At 39.6% G+C, this 18,589-nt stretch overlaps 2 protein-coding genes across 10 annotated transcripts in view; one reads left to right on the forward strand and one right to left on the reverse strand.

Moving 5' to 3' along the window:
* erap1b (endoplasmic reticulum aminopeptidase 1b) overlaps window positions 1-4,434 on the forward strand; it is a 57,917-nt gene extending 53,483 nt beyond the window's left edge. For all 4 annotated transcript variants that reach the window (XM_078396458.1, XM_078396460.1, XM_078396456.1 and 1 more), the window contains exons 18-19: window positions 414-495; window positions 2,125-4,434. In XM_078396458.1, the coding sequence (XP_078252584.1) occupies window positions 414-495; window positions 2,125-2,277 (235 nt within the window). In that variant the 3' untranslated portion in view covers window positions 2,278-4,434. The remainder of the gene's footprint in view (window positions 1-413; window positions 496-2,124) is intronic.
* Window positions 4,435-6,244: 1,810 nt separating this feature from the next.
* Window positions 6,245-18,589, reverse strand: part of cast (calpastatin) — a 123,849-nt gene continuing 111,504 nt past the window's right edge. For 5 of the 6 annotated variants that reach the window (XM_078396465.1, XM_078396469.1, XM_078396466.1 and 2 more), the window contains 6 exons: window positions 17,927-18,016; window positions 17,375-17,473; window positions 16,964-17,008; window positions 14,470-14,568; window positions 12,501-12,567; window positions 6,245-7,500 (listed from right to left, as the gene is read on the reverse strand). In XM_078396465.1, the coding sequence (XP_078252591.1) occupies window positions 12,514-12,567; window positions 14,470-14,568; window positions 16,964-17,008; window positions 17,375-17,473; window positions 17,927-18,016 (387 nt within the window). In that variant the 3' untranslated portion in view covers window positions 6,245-7,500; window positions 12,501-12,513. The remainder of the gene's footprint in view (window positions 7,501-12,500; window positions 12,568-14,469; window positions 14,569-16,963; window positions 17,009-17,374; window positions 17,474-17,926; window positions 18,017-18,589) is intronic. The other variant, XM_078396468.1, reaches the window with a different exon arrangement.

The raw sequence follows: 18,589 nt of genomic DNA on the forward strand, positions 1-18,589 counted from the left end.
GAGCACAATAACAGGCCCTTTGGCCTACAATGTCTGTGCCGAACATGATGCCAAGCACAACTCTGATATCCCTCCATACCCTGCAAAATAATATCCAAGTCTCTTGAATGCCACTGTGGTGTCTGCACATCTTGAATGCACATCAGTTGGGAATAATGAAAGGTTTCTTTAGATGTTTGTTTATCTATGGGCAAGCATTTCCCAGCTAAACTTGATGATTTGACTTCAGACTTTTGTAATTCACTTTGTTGCATAATAGGTACATGATGAGTTTCTTCCAGATGAAATTACAAGGGTTTATTGGGTTAGGGAGATACTTTTTATTTTGAACTTAGATTGTTAACCTATTGTGAGGTTCCTATGATGTAAACAATGACAGCATTTTTAGAAATATTAATACTGCATTTCTTTAGATTTGAACTTGGTTCACACTCAATTGCGTATACCGTGACCGGTATTCTATCCCGCTATTCAACAAGGCCCAAGCTCGAAGAGGTGGGTAAATGGTCAAAATAGTAAAACATATTCATTTTGTTACTTTATGCCATAAATGTTGATATTTAATTGTTTGCAAAGTAAAATGCACAAATATATAAAAATAGAGAAGCATTCATTTGTGTTTTTTTAGCTCTCTTGCCTCAGACTCTGCTTACTTCACATAGCAACTTAATTGTGCAATAATGCAGAGCCCATGCTCTGCTTCTGGCAAAGTCTCATCTTCTATTGCCCCACTTTTCTTAGTATCTAAAGATCTGATACTGTTGCTGTAGTCTTCCACCAGGTGACAGCAAAACTCCAATATTACACTCGGGTTGATCTTCATATTACCCTCACTCCCTCATCTTTATGTGCATACAGATACACATGGAGCACAGGAAAAGGCCCTTCAGCCCACAATGTCCACGCTGAGTTAAACTAATATTCTCTGCCTGTACGTGATCCATATACTTCCTTTCCATGCATATCCATGTGCCTGTCCAAAAGCCTCTTCAATGCCACTATCATATCTGCCTTCACTACCACCCCTGGCAACATGTTCTAGGCACCCACCACTCTTGTCCAGCACATTTCCTTTAAACTTTGCCTCTTTCTCCTTGAAGCTATGCCCTCTAGTATTTGTCATTTCCACCCTGGTAAAAAAAATTCTGACCTGTATCTATACCTCTCATAATTTCACATGCTTCTATCAGCTCTCCCCTCAATCTCCATTGCTCCAGAGAAAACAATCTAAGTTCATCCAGTCTCTCTTCATAGCTAAGATCTTCTAATCCAATCTGGTAAACCTCTTCTGCACCCTTTCCAAAATCTCCATATCCTTATTGAAATTGGGTGACTAGAACTGTACACAATGCTCCAAATACGGCTTAATCAGAGTCCTCTAAAGCTACATGACTCTCTGACTCAATATCCCGACTGATGCCACAAACCAATCTACTTGTGTGCTATTTTCAAGGAGCTGTGGACTCGAGGACCTTGGAGTCCAAACAATTTCCACCTATTTTCAGTTTAAGTGAATAAGAAGTCTTTTTGCAGTTTTATCTGATAAAGCAAATGGCTAAAGGCCTTGGAGCCAAAAAGGATCTAAACATACACAAACCTTTGCACATGTATAGAAGCATGCAAGCGAACAATTGGACCTCTTCTGGTTCTGGTTGCTCCCTCCTGGCACTGCATTTTTGAGTCTGAATATATATACTGTATCCCATTAATCCCTTGACTATGATCATCTCATTTTATGTACTACAGAAAATAATATATAATTACTACTTTATCTTGAAGACTTTGTGCTACAACTAATTCATTTGTGCTACAACTGTGATTCTTACTGAAACATCTACAGTTTTTCCCTCTCCTGATTTTCCTTCCTCATTATTTTGCTCTTATGAATCAGCTTGGTTGCTGGATGATGATAACAAAAATTGGAGCAGATCACAAAAAAGTGACTTTGCAGAAGCATGGCATCGATGTTTGTGCTGATTTAAAAGAAATGTGCTGCATTTAGCTGAAACTTGTTTAATTATTTGCGGAAAGCTGTTGATTTACATTTGTTTCATTTTTAATCAACTTTAATTTTGACCCGTTGCTCTCAATTACAAGGAAAATCTCCATTACTTTGTTTCGCAGGTCCAAAGGTTTTTTGAATCTTTGAAGGACAATGGTTCACAGCTCCGGTGTGTTCAACAGGCAACAGAAACGATTGAGGAGAATATCCAATGGATGGACAAGAACTTTGATAAGATCAGTACATGGTTGGGGAGCTTAAAATCTGATGACTAATTCAATGGCAATATCAATTAACCACAACTCACTCGGCGTGTAGAGTGATATTGAATATGGTGCAAATCTCCTTTTGATGACACTTGCAATGAAATTGACTGTGCATAGAAGCCCCACGAACAACATAGGCCATGTACTCTGAAGCAGGCCTTGTTTAGAGGCTTGGGGCCTATTTCAGTGTAATTTAGAGGGCACCAACATTACCTAGTCTAGTGCTGAGGATTTTTTTTCTTAGTAAATGCTCGCACCCCCAGCTCGCTGCCATTGCTGTCACTGATCCTTTTGATCCACTGATCCTTTTGGCTCCCCATTCCACGCACACCCGTGCTATTGTTTCATTGACATCATAATCCTTTATTTAAATGTTCCCTTGCCCAAACCTAAAACCCTGATCTCCCTGATCATTGCTTCTCGGATCCCCCTTCTCTGTAGCACCCTTTTACCTCCAATCCTCTCTCAAACTCACTTCCAAGAGCTCCACTATCCACAGGGCCTAGAGAATATGATAATATGCCTGATTCATCTGCAACTGTTGTTCTATTTTGCATACATCTTGTGCCTCACAAGCAAAAGAATATTGATGGCAGATGCCTCACACAGAACTGGTGCAGTGCCACTTTAACCAGCCCTCTAGACTTTCTACTATTTCTAGACCATTGATTCTGTCTGGACGTTTCCTGGAAATTCTTGTCATGTTTTGAAATGTTTTTAGGTGCAACAGAACATTTCGTTTTTACCTGAAAAGCAATTGTAAACTACATTTGGACTCCATCGTACAGCATGGAAACAGGTCCTTCAGCCCAATACGTCCATGCTGACCAAGATGCCTCATTAAAGATAGTCCCATTTGCCTGCATTATCCCATACCCCTCTAAAACCTTCCTCTATGTACCTGCCTGAGTGTCTTTTAAATGCAGGTATAGTATCTGCCGCAACTACTTCTGGCCACCTGTTCCTTATACCCAACACCCCTCTGAGAGAAAAGGTTGCCCCTCGGGTTCGTATTTTTCACCTCCCACATTAAACATGTCTCCTTGTTTTTGATTCTCCTACCCTCGGTAAAAGATTCTGTGCATTCACCCTACCTATTCCCTTCATAATTTTATACAGAACTATAAGTTGTCTCAGCCTTGTGTGAGCACGATACATTTTGATAACTTGTAGCTTAATGTTCAGATATCTTCTCAGGTACAATATTACTATAAAATCAATATAAAAATGGGTCATTATACCTTTATGTAGAGATGTATTCTTAGCAGCGTAGCTGCGCTGCGATCTTGGCCCAACATGAGCATTGAGTTACTCCATAGCTCAGTCTGGTCTGTCCCAGGCTAGTGAAATAGCTGCTCAGCACTGATGTAGGCTGAAGCCTGACCTGTACAGCTCCTGTGGAATATGGTGAAGGGTGCTGTTTCCCCGTCTTTTTGGTTGCTTAGTTCCAGCCCAGTGAATGTATTATTTTATAGAAATCTATGAGCTGATGTGAGGAGATTCCGTCACGTTCAGCAGGAAGTGATGAGAGACTGTAAGATCCAGATGGTTTGTCAACACATGGAGTGGTTGCTGCCAGTTCCCAGCCTTGGGCCTCACTGACTGCTAGCTGGGCTGCAGACTCGAGCCCCAATCTCACTGCCACTGACCCCAGCCTGCTCAACATCAGGCCTCATGGACAGCCTCTACAAACCAAGCCACAGATGATTCATTGCTAGGAGAGCAGGGATTTGTGCCAAGATGTGACGCTACAGTGTGTGCACACTTGGCCGTCAGAATAGAACCATTCATGAGAGCTTTCAGCAAATCCCTAAACTTCAGTATAGCCAGTCTGTCCTTTTTAGTGTGTGAATTGTACAGCAACAGATGCAGGGTTATTTGATAGCATTGGTGTTAATCCAGAAACTTGACCAACACTTATCACTCAAGCAGCTAGAACAGATGATCTGCTCATTATCACATTGCTGTCAGTGAGACCTTGTGTGCTAATTGTCTGTTGTGCTTTCTACATTCCTGTGGTGATTGCTTTTCTAAAGTACTTAATTGGTTGTAAAGCACTGTGGGGCATCTGGAGGTTATGAACCAGTTTAATTTGAAGAATTAGTTATGTATGACTGAGATTTTATTTGTCGGCATGTGTGAAAATAAATGGGTGTTCACTCTTAACAATGTTGGGCTTCTATTTGTGTGATAATTAGTTTATTTAATTTCTGTAAACGTAACTTTAAGTATTCATAGATTGTAGAATGCGTGCACATTTGCTATTTTACTTCATTGTCTTCTGTGTTTAATTACTTAAATGGCACAATTTTTTTTAAATGAAAAATATTTTTTGAACATTGAAATTAATTTCACTTGCCAAGATGATTTGATCACCAATATTACTTTGTGGGGCAGCAAGGTGGCGCAGCACCAGAAACCTAGGTTCGATCCTGACTTTGGGAGCCGTCTGTACGGTTTGTATGTTCTCCCCATGACCTGCATGGGTTTTCTCCGGGAGCTCTGGTTTCCACCCCCACTCCAAAGACGTACAGGTTTGTAGGCGATTTGGCTTGGTGAAATTGTAAATTGTCCCTAGTGTGTGTGGGATAATGATAATGTGCAAGGATCGCTGGTCGGCGTGTCGAAAGGTCTGTTTGCGTGCTGTAGCCTTAAATTAAACTTATGGTGAATGAAAATTAACGCTGGTAAGTTTAGAGCAGGGCTTCTCAATCAAACAACTTTGAGATCCAATGTGCATTTCCACAGTGACTTCAGATGGTGCCCATTCTAACAGAATTTACCATTATGCTCTACTTCAGGTCAATTGGAATTATTATTTCTAATTGGTTATTATATTCATTCACCAATTCTGCTTCTATGTGAAATCAATGTGGAAAGTAAGTTTTAAAATAGTCATTTTATGACTTGTTGCAGGATAGCATTTAAAACTCATAATTGAAGTGCCATTTCTTTTGACCAGTTGCTATGGATATAATCAAGGTGCTCCCTTAGTAATATTGGGGAGAGTATTCCATCATGTTTACCTAATTGTTATGAAGGAACAGTAATATATTTCCATATCATTATGGTGACTTTCAGCAGATGGCATCCCCATGTACCTTCTGGTCTTCTAGTTTGCAGAGGTGATATCAAAATACCCTTACTAATTACTGCAGTGCCTCTTCCAGATGGAGCACAATGCAGCCAGTGTGTAAAGGAGGGAGTAAATGTACAAGTTGCCAGTTGAACAGACTGCTGTAATGTGGATGCGGTTGAGCTATCTAAATGTTGTCCATATACATGAAGAACAATGCACCACAAGGGGCTCACGTTGTCGACCTCCCCGTGGTGAGCCCTGTCAACTGACCTCAGTCAGGCGAACAACAACAAACAGAGAAAGCAGAAGCAGCTTCATAACTTCTGCTGCCTCAAACGCAAGAAGAAGATGCACCACAATCCTGAAACATGTCTGGCAGATGATGGAAAGCCTTTTGGAGTCAGGTAGTGAATAATTTGCAAATGAGCTTTCTCCAAATTGATATTAATTTTGTAGGAACTGCTTGATGCTACACTAATTACATGATGGCAAGGTAGGTCATTTTCATTTCACCTCTGGAATTCAGCTTTGGTTTCGCTTTGTGCCATGGCTGTAGTGAGTGTTGGAATCAAGTTAGCCAGATACACACATGCTGATTATTGAAAATTATAAATACCCTTTTAGAAATTTACTGTCCAGAAATACTTGGCTAGAAAGATTTGTTCAGAACTTAAGACAAAGATCATTGCCTGATCTTGCATCACTAACTGGAAGATCAATGATTTAGCATTGAACACAGTTTGTTGAATATCAAATTAATGTGCAGGCACTAGGATGGTGTCTATCTGTTTAGCAGATGACTAAGTTTTGGAAGTTTTTTGTGTACTGGAATTCTTCCCCAATATTAGCTCCATATATGTGACAATCCACATAAATAACAATCACACTTTCTGTTCATTGCATTTTATTCTTAGATTCTCTTTGTACCCATGTGACACAATACACCCAAACAATATTCTGTAAATATAAATGAATAGTTGTGACCTAAACACATTTTAATGCTGTGCTGCATCAGGAAAAACATAATTTATCCCAGAAGCTTGATTTGGGTTTTTACAATCAAATTAAATGTCAATGTTTATTTTTCATAGTATCCTTTACACTGCTAGATGTTCCAAGGCACTTCACAAGTTTATTAAACTAGTTTTGATGCTGTCTCATAAGGCGATTGTAGGACGTGTGAGCAAGTTACTATGTAAAGTAATATGTATCAAGGGGCATCTCAGGCAGCAGTGCTCTTCTGTAAATGAATTTTAGTAGTCAAGGACCCAAGCAACAGAAGGCATGGGTGCCAGACCAATCTTAAATGCTCCAAAGGACCAGAATTAGAGAAGCACTCTTCCAGCAGGGTTGCAGGGACAAGGAGGGCTAAGGCTGTGAAAAACTTGAATCTCAGGAGCATTTTAAATCTCATAGTTCCAGACCCAGTATCAATGTATATTGGTGAATCCACAATGGGATTTGACGTGTTGGGATGTACACAATGGTAATCCAGTTTCACTGTACCTTAATTGGGACATATGACAATAAACAGAGCTTTGAACTAATGTTGATGTAAATTGGTAGGCAGGAAGCAGGTCAAGGGTGGAGAACAGACTCCTGAGGCAGCACAGGTGAGGCAGCACGGAGTCAGACACGGTTACAATGTTCAGCTGTACTCCTGCTGGTGCAGATATGTTGGCAGAAGCTTATCCCAGGATTATATGCAACACCAAGGTTATGATTATGAATAGTCTGGTTCAGGGAAAGTAATTCAACGCTGTGCATAGTTTTGAGATGTTTCCCAATTCAGACAGAAGAAATAGAACTGAACTTCAACAACTGTCACACAGCATCAAAAATGTAACACTAATTATTTTTACAACATATTAGTGGTAAACATTTCCTACAAATATACTATCCTTCCCACTTAGAAAACGAATTTTAAATATATAAATCCAGTTTAAGAACCGTCAGAGTATATAATATCTCATACAATGCTGTAAAGCTAAGTTCTAAAGTTAAAATCATTATCAAAGTTAATTGTTCATAACCTCCCCATAAAGTAATACAACAGGTCTTTAGAAAATTAATTAGAAACCACAGATATTTGTACAGAAGCATATTCCCAAGGAAGAAAAAACTTGCACAGTGGTCAGTTTGTAAACTAGGACCTGCAAAGGAAGAAGACAAATCATTAGATTTAAATTACAAAAGTAAATGGGGATAAACACTAAGAGATTCATACTCTCCTGCCAGTAAGTTACTGAATGTAGCAATAGTATACTCTACCACTGCTACAATTATTCCAGAGCTTCTGCTGGTCTTTTATGAAAAGTGTTGATGTGAGAGGGAGGAAAAGATCAAAAATTTGATACTAATTATTCCACAAAATAGTTGTTGAATATCCATTAGAAAAACTAGTTAAGCACATGAGAGGGTTATGCTGAAGAAGACAGATCGAGCAGGGTGCGACAGAAGATTAAGTAAGAAATGCCTACGTAGAATTATTAGTGCAAGTTTAAAGTTGTTGAATGACGTGTATAACAAGTTCTCTGACTAAGCAAGGGTTAAATGGTGTTATGCACTTAAATTACATTTTCACCGGGTGTGAAGTTGACAGATTGGATTGATATACATGTAGAAGAGAATTATACTTAGGATTGTCGTTCAGCGCCATTAACTGAAGAAAGTTTTCTAGAAAGATAAACAGGATCATAACCTAACGAATGCCCTTACAGCCTTTATGCTAATATTTTAAAAAATGACAGCTGAGATGTGGGTGCAATAGTCATGATCTTCCAAAAATTAATGAGGTAAGAGATGTATTAGCATTGTGTAAGTTGTATGAATTGTTTTAGTACTTTGATAACTAGCACTTAAATAGCAATATGATTAGAACAGAGTGAACATCATTTGACAAATATAATTACATATTTTGAGGATATAACCAGCAAAGTGGATAACATGGAACCAATGGATATAATTAACCACAAAATATACCACAAATACTATGATATCACAAATGTAAATACAGAGGGGTGGTTAATGGGCAGGAATAGTCAGAACATAATAGGTCTTTCATGGAATTGTTGCCTCTTACTAGCTGGGAACTACAGTGATCAGTATTGAACCATGCTCTATTATTTACATTAACGACAGATACTTTACATGTAAGAATAAGGAACAGCCAATGCTGGTTTCTACCAAAATATAGACACTCTGGAAATAATAGAGATCAATCTTCAGACCTATCCTTTTTCTCCAGAGACACTGCCTGACCCGATGGGTTACTCCAGCATTTTGTGTCCAAATGTTTTGATATGTTACATTCTGTTTTGTTTTCCATTCTAGTTTACTGATGACATGAGACTAGGCGAGGAAGTGAATAGCGAGGAACATGTAGAGTACAAAAAATAACAGGTCAAGCAAGAGGGCAAAGTGGTGCCATACAGAATACAATGTGAGCAAATATGGGATTATCCACTTTGGTGGGAAAAAGAGAAAAGCAGGAAATACTTTGTGTTGAGAAACAAGTAATTTCTTTGTGAACAGAAGCTGCATCTGAGTGTGCTGAGTCAGGAGATTGGGAAAGTTTATGTGCAGTTATAGCAACTAATTCCATGCAGCTTGCAGATTTGGTCTCCAAGCCAGAGGATAGATAGATTGTTTTCAGCGCTGTAACATTTCCTAGTTTGATAATTGGAATTAATATGATGTGCTAAAGGAGAAATTGTAGAAGATTGGCTAGAAGTGTGAAAAGTGATCTTAATAAAACTTATAAGATAATGATAGGAATCGATAGTACAGATGCTGAGGCAAAGAAACAAGAGCAAGGTGAGAGGAGGAACAGAAGGAGCAGTAGCCTTCTTGGTTCCTTGTGTCTGCTCTGCCAATCATTAAGATCATCTAATCTTTTACTTTGTTCTTGCAAAAAATCCAAGTCCTTTTATATCTAAAAATCCACTGGTTGCTGAGTACATTCAAGCCAGGCTCTGAGCCTCCAAAAATTTGCTACCATCTGAGTGAAGTCATTTTTTTCCCCCGTTTCAATCTGAATGGCCAACCCCATGTTTTGAGACTATACCCTTTACGTCTAAACACCTCAGCCTAGAGAAACAACTTTCTTAATTTTACTCTGAGAATTTTGTATATTTAATCTCACTCTTCTGACCGCTTGACCATATAGCCACAGCTTGATTTTGTTTCTCTCATTGATCAACTCAGCACGATGATCAATCTTTATTGCGCTTCCTCTACCACAAATATATCCTACCTTATGTGTAGGAATGAGATATTTGCACCATAGGACAGATGCAGTCATTTGAGAGTCCAAGCAGTGCAAGCGCAGAGGAAAACCTTTTCTTGCCCAGAGGGTTGCACATCTTTGCAATTTTCTACCTCAATTTGGTTGTGAGATGCTCAATTAAATTGAATATGTTGAAGATTTCAATAGATTTTTGGACCTTAAGGGAATCATGGAATAAAGGAAATGGACAAGTACTGGATCAAATATGATCTTGTTGAATGGCAGAGAAGCAACATCAGGTGTATGACTTGCTCCTAATTCTATTCCTTATATCCTCAGTGTTTGCAATTATCTCCTTTCCTCAGGAACAACCCCTCTGACCATTCCATCTTTCATCTCTTTTTGTTTTCATTTCTTTGAATGTAGATGTATATCTTCTCCAGCTGCTTGCACATACAAAGCAGCCCGTAGCAAGCAATGAATAAGTTTTTCTGTGACGAAGGTAAATCATCCTGCATTTTCAAACTCTCCAGCCTCTGCCATGGTCAATCATGCTAAATTCCTTTGGTTTTATTATCCGGCTTGATGTTATTGCTCACACATGGTTGTCTACCGGGTGGCGCCAGCAATGGCTGCCTCGCCAACAGTCTCTCTGTCCCTTCTTTTGTTGTTTGTTGGTATTTATTAAATGTATGTTTTAGTGTTCATTAGCTTGTTTTATTTGGGGGGGTCAGTTGGGGGAAACGTTTTCTGATCTCTTGCTTTCGTGTTCTTGTTCTATGCCTTTATGAAACTTTGCGAGTCTTCAAGGTACAACAGAAGTCTTTATTACAGTAACTCAATGCTGGCAGCAAGACAACTAAAATGGCTGCCACCCCACAATTTGCCTGCACACTCCACACTGTACAGCCAAGATAAATATGTACAAAACATTTCCCTTTGTCCTGTGCAGCGCCACCTGTTGCATGGGAGGAGCAACGGGTCCTCCCACCCCACACAGTCCATCAAACATCACACCTCGACGGAGATGCAATTTTTTTTGTATTTTATCTCCGTCTGCATTGCGGCCTAACATCGAGGAGATGACGTCTTTGCTGGAGACCAACCTGGAGAGCTCCATCCGCAGGAGATTCGATCGCCCGCTGCGGATGGTTTGACTGCCCCGACAATGGGAGAATAAAGAGGAAGAGGATTGGACTTTATTGTCCTCCATCAATGTGGGGAATCCGCTGTGGTGGATATTTATGTTAACTTTTATGTAGTTGTATGTCGTGTTGCTTTTTTTTTAGTATGGCTGTATGGTAATTCGAATTTCACTGTACCTTAATTGGTACACGTGAGACAATAAACTGACCTTGACCTTAATCTTGGTTGACTCTCACCCAATGGCTTTTTCCAATTCTGTCAGGAATTCATCTACTTGCTGCTAACCCAGCCTATATGGGGGTCCCTTCTCTCTCTTTGCTAAATCCCTTCATCTGAGTCTGCTTTCAGGATGCTCATTCAATGTTGTCATAAAGGTCTGTCAATTTTTTCTCAGGCAGGATGTTGTATAAAAAACTCAGTTGACAGAGAACTGGGCTTTTCAAGTAGATTCTAGTGCAATACTTCCTTTGCACTGAGACTTATGAAGATGTTTGTTGAAGATCTTGCACCCTGATATGTTTTACTGATCTTTGACACTTAATGTGCCACCGAATTCAAATTCCTTTAGTGATCCATCATCTATATACCAAAACTCTCGTTTGTTTGTTCCTGAACTACAGCCAAAACGTACACGATAGCGTGACAATTTTAGGCCAACCTTACCGTCGTCCCTTTGGTGCTAATGGAGGAAGTTTCATTGAGTTGACGTGGGTAGGCTTTTCCCTTTGAGAGTGGGGAAGATTCCAACAAGGGGACATAACTTCAGAATTAAGGGACAAAAGTTTAGGGGTAACATGAGGGGTAACTTCTTTACTCAGAGGGTGGTGTCTGTGTGGAATGAGCTTCCGGTGGAAGTGGTGGAGGCAGGCTCGATTTTATTATTTAAGAGTAAATTGGATAGGTATATGGATGGGAGGGGATTGGAGGGTTATGGTCTGAGAGCAGGTAGATGAGACTAGGTCAGAGAAAGTGGTCGGCGTGGACTGGTAGGGCCGAACGGGACTGTTTCTGTGCTGTAATGGTTATATGGTTATAAATCGGCGTTATATTTTTAAAGTTATTCACATTTAAAAGTTTAAATCTATCTCCTGGGGGGGTTGAGGGGAGTGGAGTGGGGGAAAGGGGGAAGAGGTGACGGAGCTGGGGGAGAGGGGGGAAGGAGAGGAGATTGTGCTGCACCAATGCAGGAGAGGTTTGGGCCCAACGGGTCCACTTGGTCTAGTGTTAATGAAATGTCTCAGGGGATACAGAGTCAATCTAGTCACCTTAAAAATAAATGAAGCAGGCTAAAACTCTTGTTATCAGAAAGAGGTAGATTTAGCTCTTGGGGCTAAAGGAATCAAGGGATATGGGGGAAAAAGTAGCAACGGGGTACTGATTTTGGCCATGATTATATTGAATGGAGGTGCTGGCTCGAATGGCCTACTCCTATTTTCTATGTTTCTCTGTAAAGCAGTGACAGGCAAGGCAATTAATTGGTCAGTGATCTATAAACATATAAATAAAGAATAATGATAAACGTATATGTTTGGAATGTTGATCCAATCGTGTCTTTGCAATTAAATAAAACCCGAATTATCGTTGCTGTTTCAAAAGCACTGAGTTTGTCAGAGGTTCCAACACTTGAGACTCTGGGAAGGTTATATTTGGTTCTTGATTTTGGAAAACATTAATATCCCTTCTTTTGCTTCCTCATTATGGTACATATCGATACCTAATCTCGGCAGGGATGTCAAACTCACATATGTCCATTCATGCTTAAAATTCATACATAGTTACCTGTTTGCTAGCATTAGCGTTTACAAACTTTCTTTGCATCAGGTTTAGCAGCAGGTTTTTCTTTTTCCTGTTGAAGAACAAATAAGGTAAATTAGCAGAAATCTGCATTTTGGTTTGTAGTCTATTCCAACTTTCATGATTTTTCACAGGCCAAAAAATTGTTGCAAGACCACAGACATGGGCCATTGCCACGTACATACAAACACATGACCTGTCTAAAAGATAAACAAATATCTATTTGCAAGTTCTGTCTACAGTTATTTTTCTCTGATGAGGAAAGTATCAGTGGCAATCTAACCACAGTAAACTGGAAGCAGCAAGTTCAATGACCCCTGGACTCTGCAGGGCAGAGGTCGGACATGCTGGCATCTGACATGGAAGTCAGAGACAAGTTGACCCACCAATAAGACATCTTCAGTGGTTCTCCATGTGATAATCAGCCAGAGAAAGTATGGTTGATTTATTTATCAGCTTAAATGAACGCATGAAGGATTGTGTAAGCTATTCAGTATTCCTTGATTTACAAAGGGAATGAGTTCCTGAAAAACTTCTTGCTAAGCAAAAGTTCATAAATTGTCTATATGAAATGCATTGAGGTATACTGCACGCCTATGGACAGTTGTGCAAATAATAGCTTCATAAATCAGATACTCAAAACTCTAGAGTGAAATTCACGTCAACTGTTTGTAAATGATTGAGTTACTGTAATTCAGTTTTGTTACAAGGTCATAAGTGATAGTAGAATTAGGCCATTCGGCCCATCAAGTACACTCCACCATTTAATCATGGCTGATCTATCTCTCCCTCCAAACCCCATTCTCTTACCTTTCCCCCATAACCTCTGACACCTGTACTAATCAAGAATCTATCTATCTCTGCCTTAAAAAGACTCACTGACTTGACCTCCACAGCCTACTGTGGCAAAGAATTCCACGGATTCACCATCCTCTGACTAAAGAAATTTCTCCGCATCTCCTTCCTAAAAGAACGTCCTTTAATTCTGAGGCTATGACTTCTAGTCCTAGGCTCTCCCACTAGTGGAAACATCCTCTCCACATCCACGCTGTCCAAGCCTTTCACTATTCTTTATGTTTCAATAAGGATCCCCCCTCATTCTTCTCAACTCCAGCCAGTACAGGCCCAGTGCCGAGAAACGCTCAACATAGGTTAACCTACTCATTCTTGGGATCGTTATTATGCAAGTGAAAGTGATTTGCAATCAATTCTAGCTTGAAAATCTTGAGTAAAATGCTCTGTTAAAACACCTGAATTGAGGGGATGAAGCACCTACTCTTCGTGACACAATGTGAAAGAGAAAGGGGAAATGGAGTGGATAATTATTAGGGGTACTTCTACAACCTTGTTGTAGAACAAGCCTCAAAGGTGAGCAGCACCACTGGAGCAAGCAAGCAGCCCAGAAAATGGAATGTGTCATATCTGGATCAAGAAGCAAGGCTAAATGAATTTAGAATAAAAATATTTATTATGTCATAAAACTCAAATGAATCAATCTAATATAGCAACAATCCCGAACAAACAGACTTAAGAACAGTTTTTACCCCAGGGCCATACGAGAACTGAACACTACCTTTGCACTAGGCAACACCGTTAAACAATCTTGTACTTAATATAATTGTATTTAATTGTATTTATGTATTTATTTGTTTTTGCATTTATTGCATATATGTTTGTACGCACCGTCAGGATTGGCTATTTTTTAAATTTCGTTGTACTCGTTGCAATGACAATAAATGAATATTATTATTATTATTATTATTATTAATTATTCTGATAAATTCTGAGCCCATAGAAATGCATTTTTTGCTTTTGACAAACAAGCAACAGTTTAACAACATTTAGTATATCTATTTTCTTCATATTGAAGTGCAATAATGCACTATGAGTGTACGAGAGAAGCTGTCAATTTAAAGGATGGAAGACATGCACAGAGTGCTGGTAATGACCCTACCTCTTTCTGTTTGGAGACCGGTGCCACAGAATGCGAAGCTGAAGAACTGGAGTCGAAATCTGACGAAAGACTATCTACGAGTTCCTCCTTTGTCATTAACTGGAAATTAATGTGAGCAATATATAGCATCTCAGGCACAACACAAATATTACCGATCCAGGATACACCGCTAAAACTACTATGAACATAAAAAAGGTTCAGTTTATTCTCTGTTTCTGTTTATCCTCTTAATTAGTCAAACATGTTAAGTCCTGGGAAGATTTGTTCTGGTCATATACAGTCCAGCAGCATATTTATTACGCAATATTGCTCACACAATATTGCTCACATCTTTCCATGATGTGGAAATGATCAGATATGTTTTGGTTGCCTTCTGATATTGGATTTAACTATATTGGAGTTATACTTTGAAAAACATCTGACAACATCAGAGGAATTTCAACCAAACTAGATGTGTAGGAAGGAACTGCAGATGCTGGTTCAAACCGACGTTTAAGACAGTCTGAAGAAGGGTCTCAAACCGAAATGTCACCCATTCCTTCTCTCCAGAGATGCTGCCTGTCCCACTGACCACCTGATGGTCTTGTCTTGTCTTGTTGATTCTGCACCAACCGCCACTGTTGGGCTATAAACGTGCAGTCCCTCATGCATGCAGTTGCAGACTTAAAATTTAGTGTTTGCAAGCAATAGTTTAAAAGATTTACTATCAGCAGCAGATTTTAAATGCGGTGGCAAAGGATTCCAAACAGGGATGGTTCTGGGGTACAGCGAGTAGCGGAAACAGTCTTTGTTGGTCTTGATGGTTATATAATTCAAGGATTGGTTTAGTCGAGTTCCTGGTCTGTTGTTCCGACTGTATGAAAGATGGGCAATGTTGGATGGAGCTAATGAGTGGGTTTCTTTGTAGACTGCAGTAAGCCTGGTTATTATATAACGTCTTTAGAGGGAGTCCCATTTGAGTTCATGAAGCATTTCTGTGACACTGCTGGTCTTTCTATAGTCACGAGTTGCAAAGCTGGCAGCTCTTCTCTGGACCTTCTCAAGGTTGTTAATGTGGGTCACTTGGTAGGGATCCCAAATGGCACTACAGTATTCCAGCCTTGGACGTACTAGTGTTTTGTAAGCAATGTCCTTTGTGGATTTTATACAGTTCCAGAAATTTCTTCGCAGGAGACCAATGATTTTGTTTGAGCTTGAGATAGCTTGGTTAATATGTTTTGCTGGGTGAAGATTGACCGTCGATGGCGCCGTGAGTGGCAGCCTTGCCAACAGCCTGTCTGGTTCCTTTCTTTGTTGTTTTTAGTCTGTTTTATTTGTATGTTTTAGTTAATCTTTAGTTTTAGTATTATTTGGGGGGGTTGGGGGAAACTTTTTAAAATCTCTTTCCTCGACAGAGATGCGACTTTTTCCATGTCATATCTCCGTCTACACTGCGGCCTAACATCGTGGAGCTGGTGGTCCCTTTGTTAGGGATCGACTTCAGGAGCTCCAGCTGCAGGAGCTTCAACTGCCCTGATCTCGAGAGCTTCGATCGCTGACCGCCCTGACTGTGGATGTTTTGATCGACCCGACCGCGGGAGAGAAGGAAGAAGAGGGTAAAAGTTATTCGCCTTCCATCACAGTGAGGAGTGCGAGGTCAATGAAAGCAAGATGGATGCTGCTTGCGCTGGTGGGGACCCGGCACTAGAGTCTGGTGCGAGTGCGGACGGCTTTCTGACTGTTCGGGCAGACAGGGACTGCAGTGAGAGCGACAAGTGGTTGGTACAACTCTGGTCACATCACGGTGAACAGTGTGTGTGTGTGGCCCAGACATTGGACTGATGGCTGTGGGTCTCTGCTTTTACTGTGGTGGTTGTTTATGTTTAATTTTGATGTAATTTTGTACCTGGCTGCTTTTTTTTGGTATGACTGTATGGTAAAATCAAATTTCACTGTACCTCAGGGTACACGTGACAATAAAGGACTATTGAACTATTGATATTGAACTATTGAGTTACTCCATCATTTTGTGTCTATCAACCAAACTAGACTTGATCTCGCTGTGAAAATTCCACTAATTCTTCGATGGTGTCTGGTGCTGCTCTGCCTTACAATTTTTTGCTTCAAATCAACTCTCCTGAAATTTTTGCAGAAATAATAACTGGAAATATCGCAGCTGATGCTGACCCTGTCTTGAAAGGAGGTGAGACATTTAATGAACTTCATCACTACCCTTAGCTCAATAAGACCGCACCTAAATTGTAGGGTGGCACAGCGATACTGTGTCACAGCGAGGTTCCATCCTAACCTCAGGTGCTGTCCGTGTGGACTTTGCACAATCTCCCTGTGACATGGTGGATTTCCCTTCATATCTCAAAGATGCATGGAATAGTTTGTTAAATAGCCACTGGTGGTAGCATTGTGGAGAAGTTAAGAGTTTTACTACAAGGAACTAACTTCTCATTGAAATGGAGAATCATTGGACCTTTATATTGGACCTTTATATTGTATTTACCTTTGGTTTGGCTCCTGGAGCAGCAGAGGCCGGTTTACCTTTATCCTGTTAAAAAGAACACAAAAATCTGATTCTTTTCGAATTATTTAGAATAAACATCAGTTGGCAAAACAATAACAAAAACAAAATAAAGTATTTTGGCTTCTCTAAGGTATATATGGCATTAGCAAGAAACCTATTTGATCAGTGTACTAAACAACCCTTTATTATATAGTTATTGTACAGATGAATGAATCAATGGAATACATATTCCAAAAGATATTAAGATAATTTCTCCTATTGTGCTATTATTATGAAGGTTTTGTTTTACACACATCAACATCTTTCCAGCTGTGTGCACAAAAAGCAATAGTTTTAAGCTGATTTTTTACTGAAACAGTGGAATATTTGAAACTAATGCATGGGCCAAACCTTTGGATCATTTTGCTTATTAGTAAATCTGTAATCAGGAGGTATGGATTCCTCAATTTCCCCTACACGTTCAGCCTTCTTCTTGTTAGCATCTGTTTCCTGAAAATATGACAGATTAAAAATAACATTCAGAATTTGGCATGAATATTGAATTGTACTACTTTTACATTGTGCTTCAAATGATTTTTTTCAAACCAAAGTCAGCATTTAGTAATTACAAACGGACTGAAATAACTAAAAGTTTTACAATGTTAAAATGCTGTTTATGGTTATAGTAGGATACTCAGGAAATGCTATTGTATCAATTTGCCAGCAAGTGTATGCGTGCTAAACTAGGCAATTGCAAAACAAGTAGTGGCAATAATAATAGGTTATAGCAATTCTACTAGCATTACACTCATGTCACTGAAGTGAAGGCAGGACAGTGTTACCAATGGATTGACTTAATGCATAAAAATATATATTCACTTCAAGAAATATGACAACATAAGATACAATAAGAGGAAGGCCATTCACAGACTGAAAGTTTTGGGAGACCGATTTTATTTGTACCTTCACTAGAGGACCAGTGTATTTGGGACCTGACGTGTCTGGTGCTTCTGATGGAAGGGTGTTTGCAAGCAGGTCAAATACATCTTTATCCTTTCAAAGCAAAAGACATTTGTGACTTCATTAGAAACATATTCAGACATTAAAGAGGAACACATTCTTGTGGGGAAAAAAAAGTTACTAAATTGCATTCTATATTCAATGTTTTTCCACAGAAAAGTGAAATTGGAAAATTATAGGCCGATTGGCGAATTTGAAATCAATTATTGTGGTTGAGTTTGCTTCTCGTGAGGTGGAAGTTAAAAAGCAGAAATGTTAGAAGTGAACCTATTAGTGAAGTAATACCATGATGTGACAAATGTTATTTCAAGTGGCCATGTTTGGCGTCAAAACCATGAATGGCACTTATCTGCACCAACTTAAATCTTTCAGAAATACTTTTTCACTTCTATTTTGGTCTCAAACTTTGTCTGCAGCATGTCCAAAGCCTACAGCAACGAAAGTGCAACTTTCCTTCAAAGCTGACTGATCTCAGTCCTTGCTATCAGTCATTCCATAATGGTCCTGAGTTTGAAATTATTCCATGCACTCCAATTCAAAGTGTGAATCAGCTCGAGGCTCCTCAAGTCCTGTGCAGACCAGCTGTGCGGGATAGTGGAGCACGTC

The sequence above is a fragment of the Rhinoraja longicauda genome, chromosome 3 (assembly GCF_053455715.1).
Source record: "Rhinoraja longicauda isolate Sanriku21f chromosome 3, sRhiLon1.1, whole genome shotgun sequence".
NCBI classification, from domain to species: Eukaryota; Metazoa; Chordata; class Chondrichthyes; order Rajiformes; family Arhynchobatidae; genus Rhinoraja; species Rhinoraja longicauda.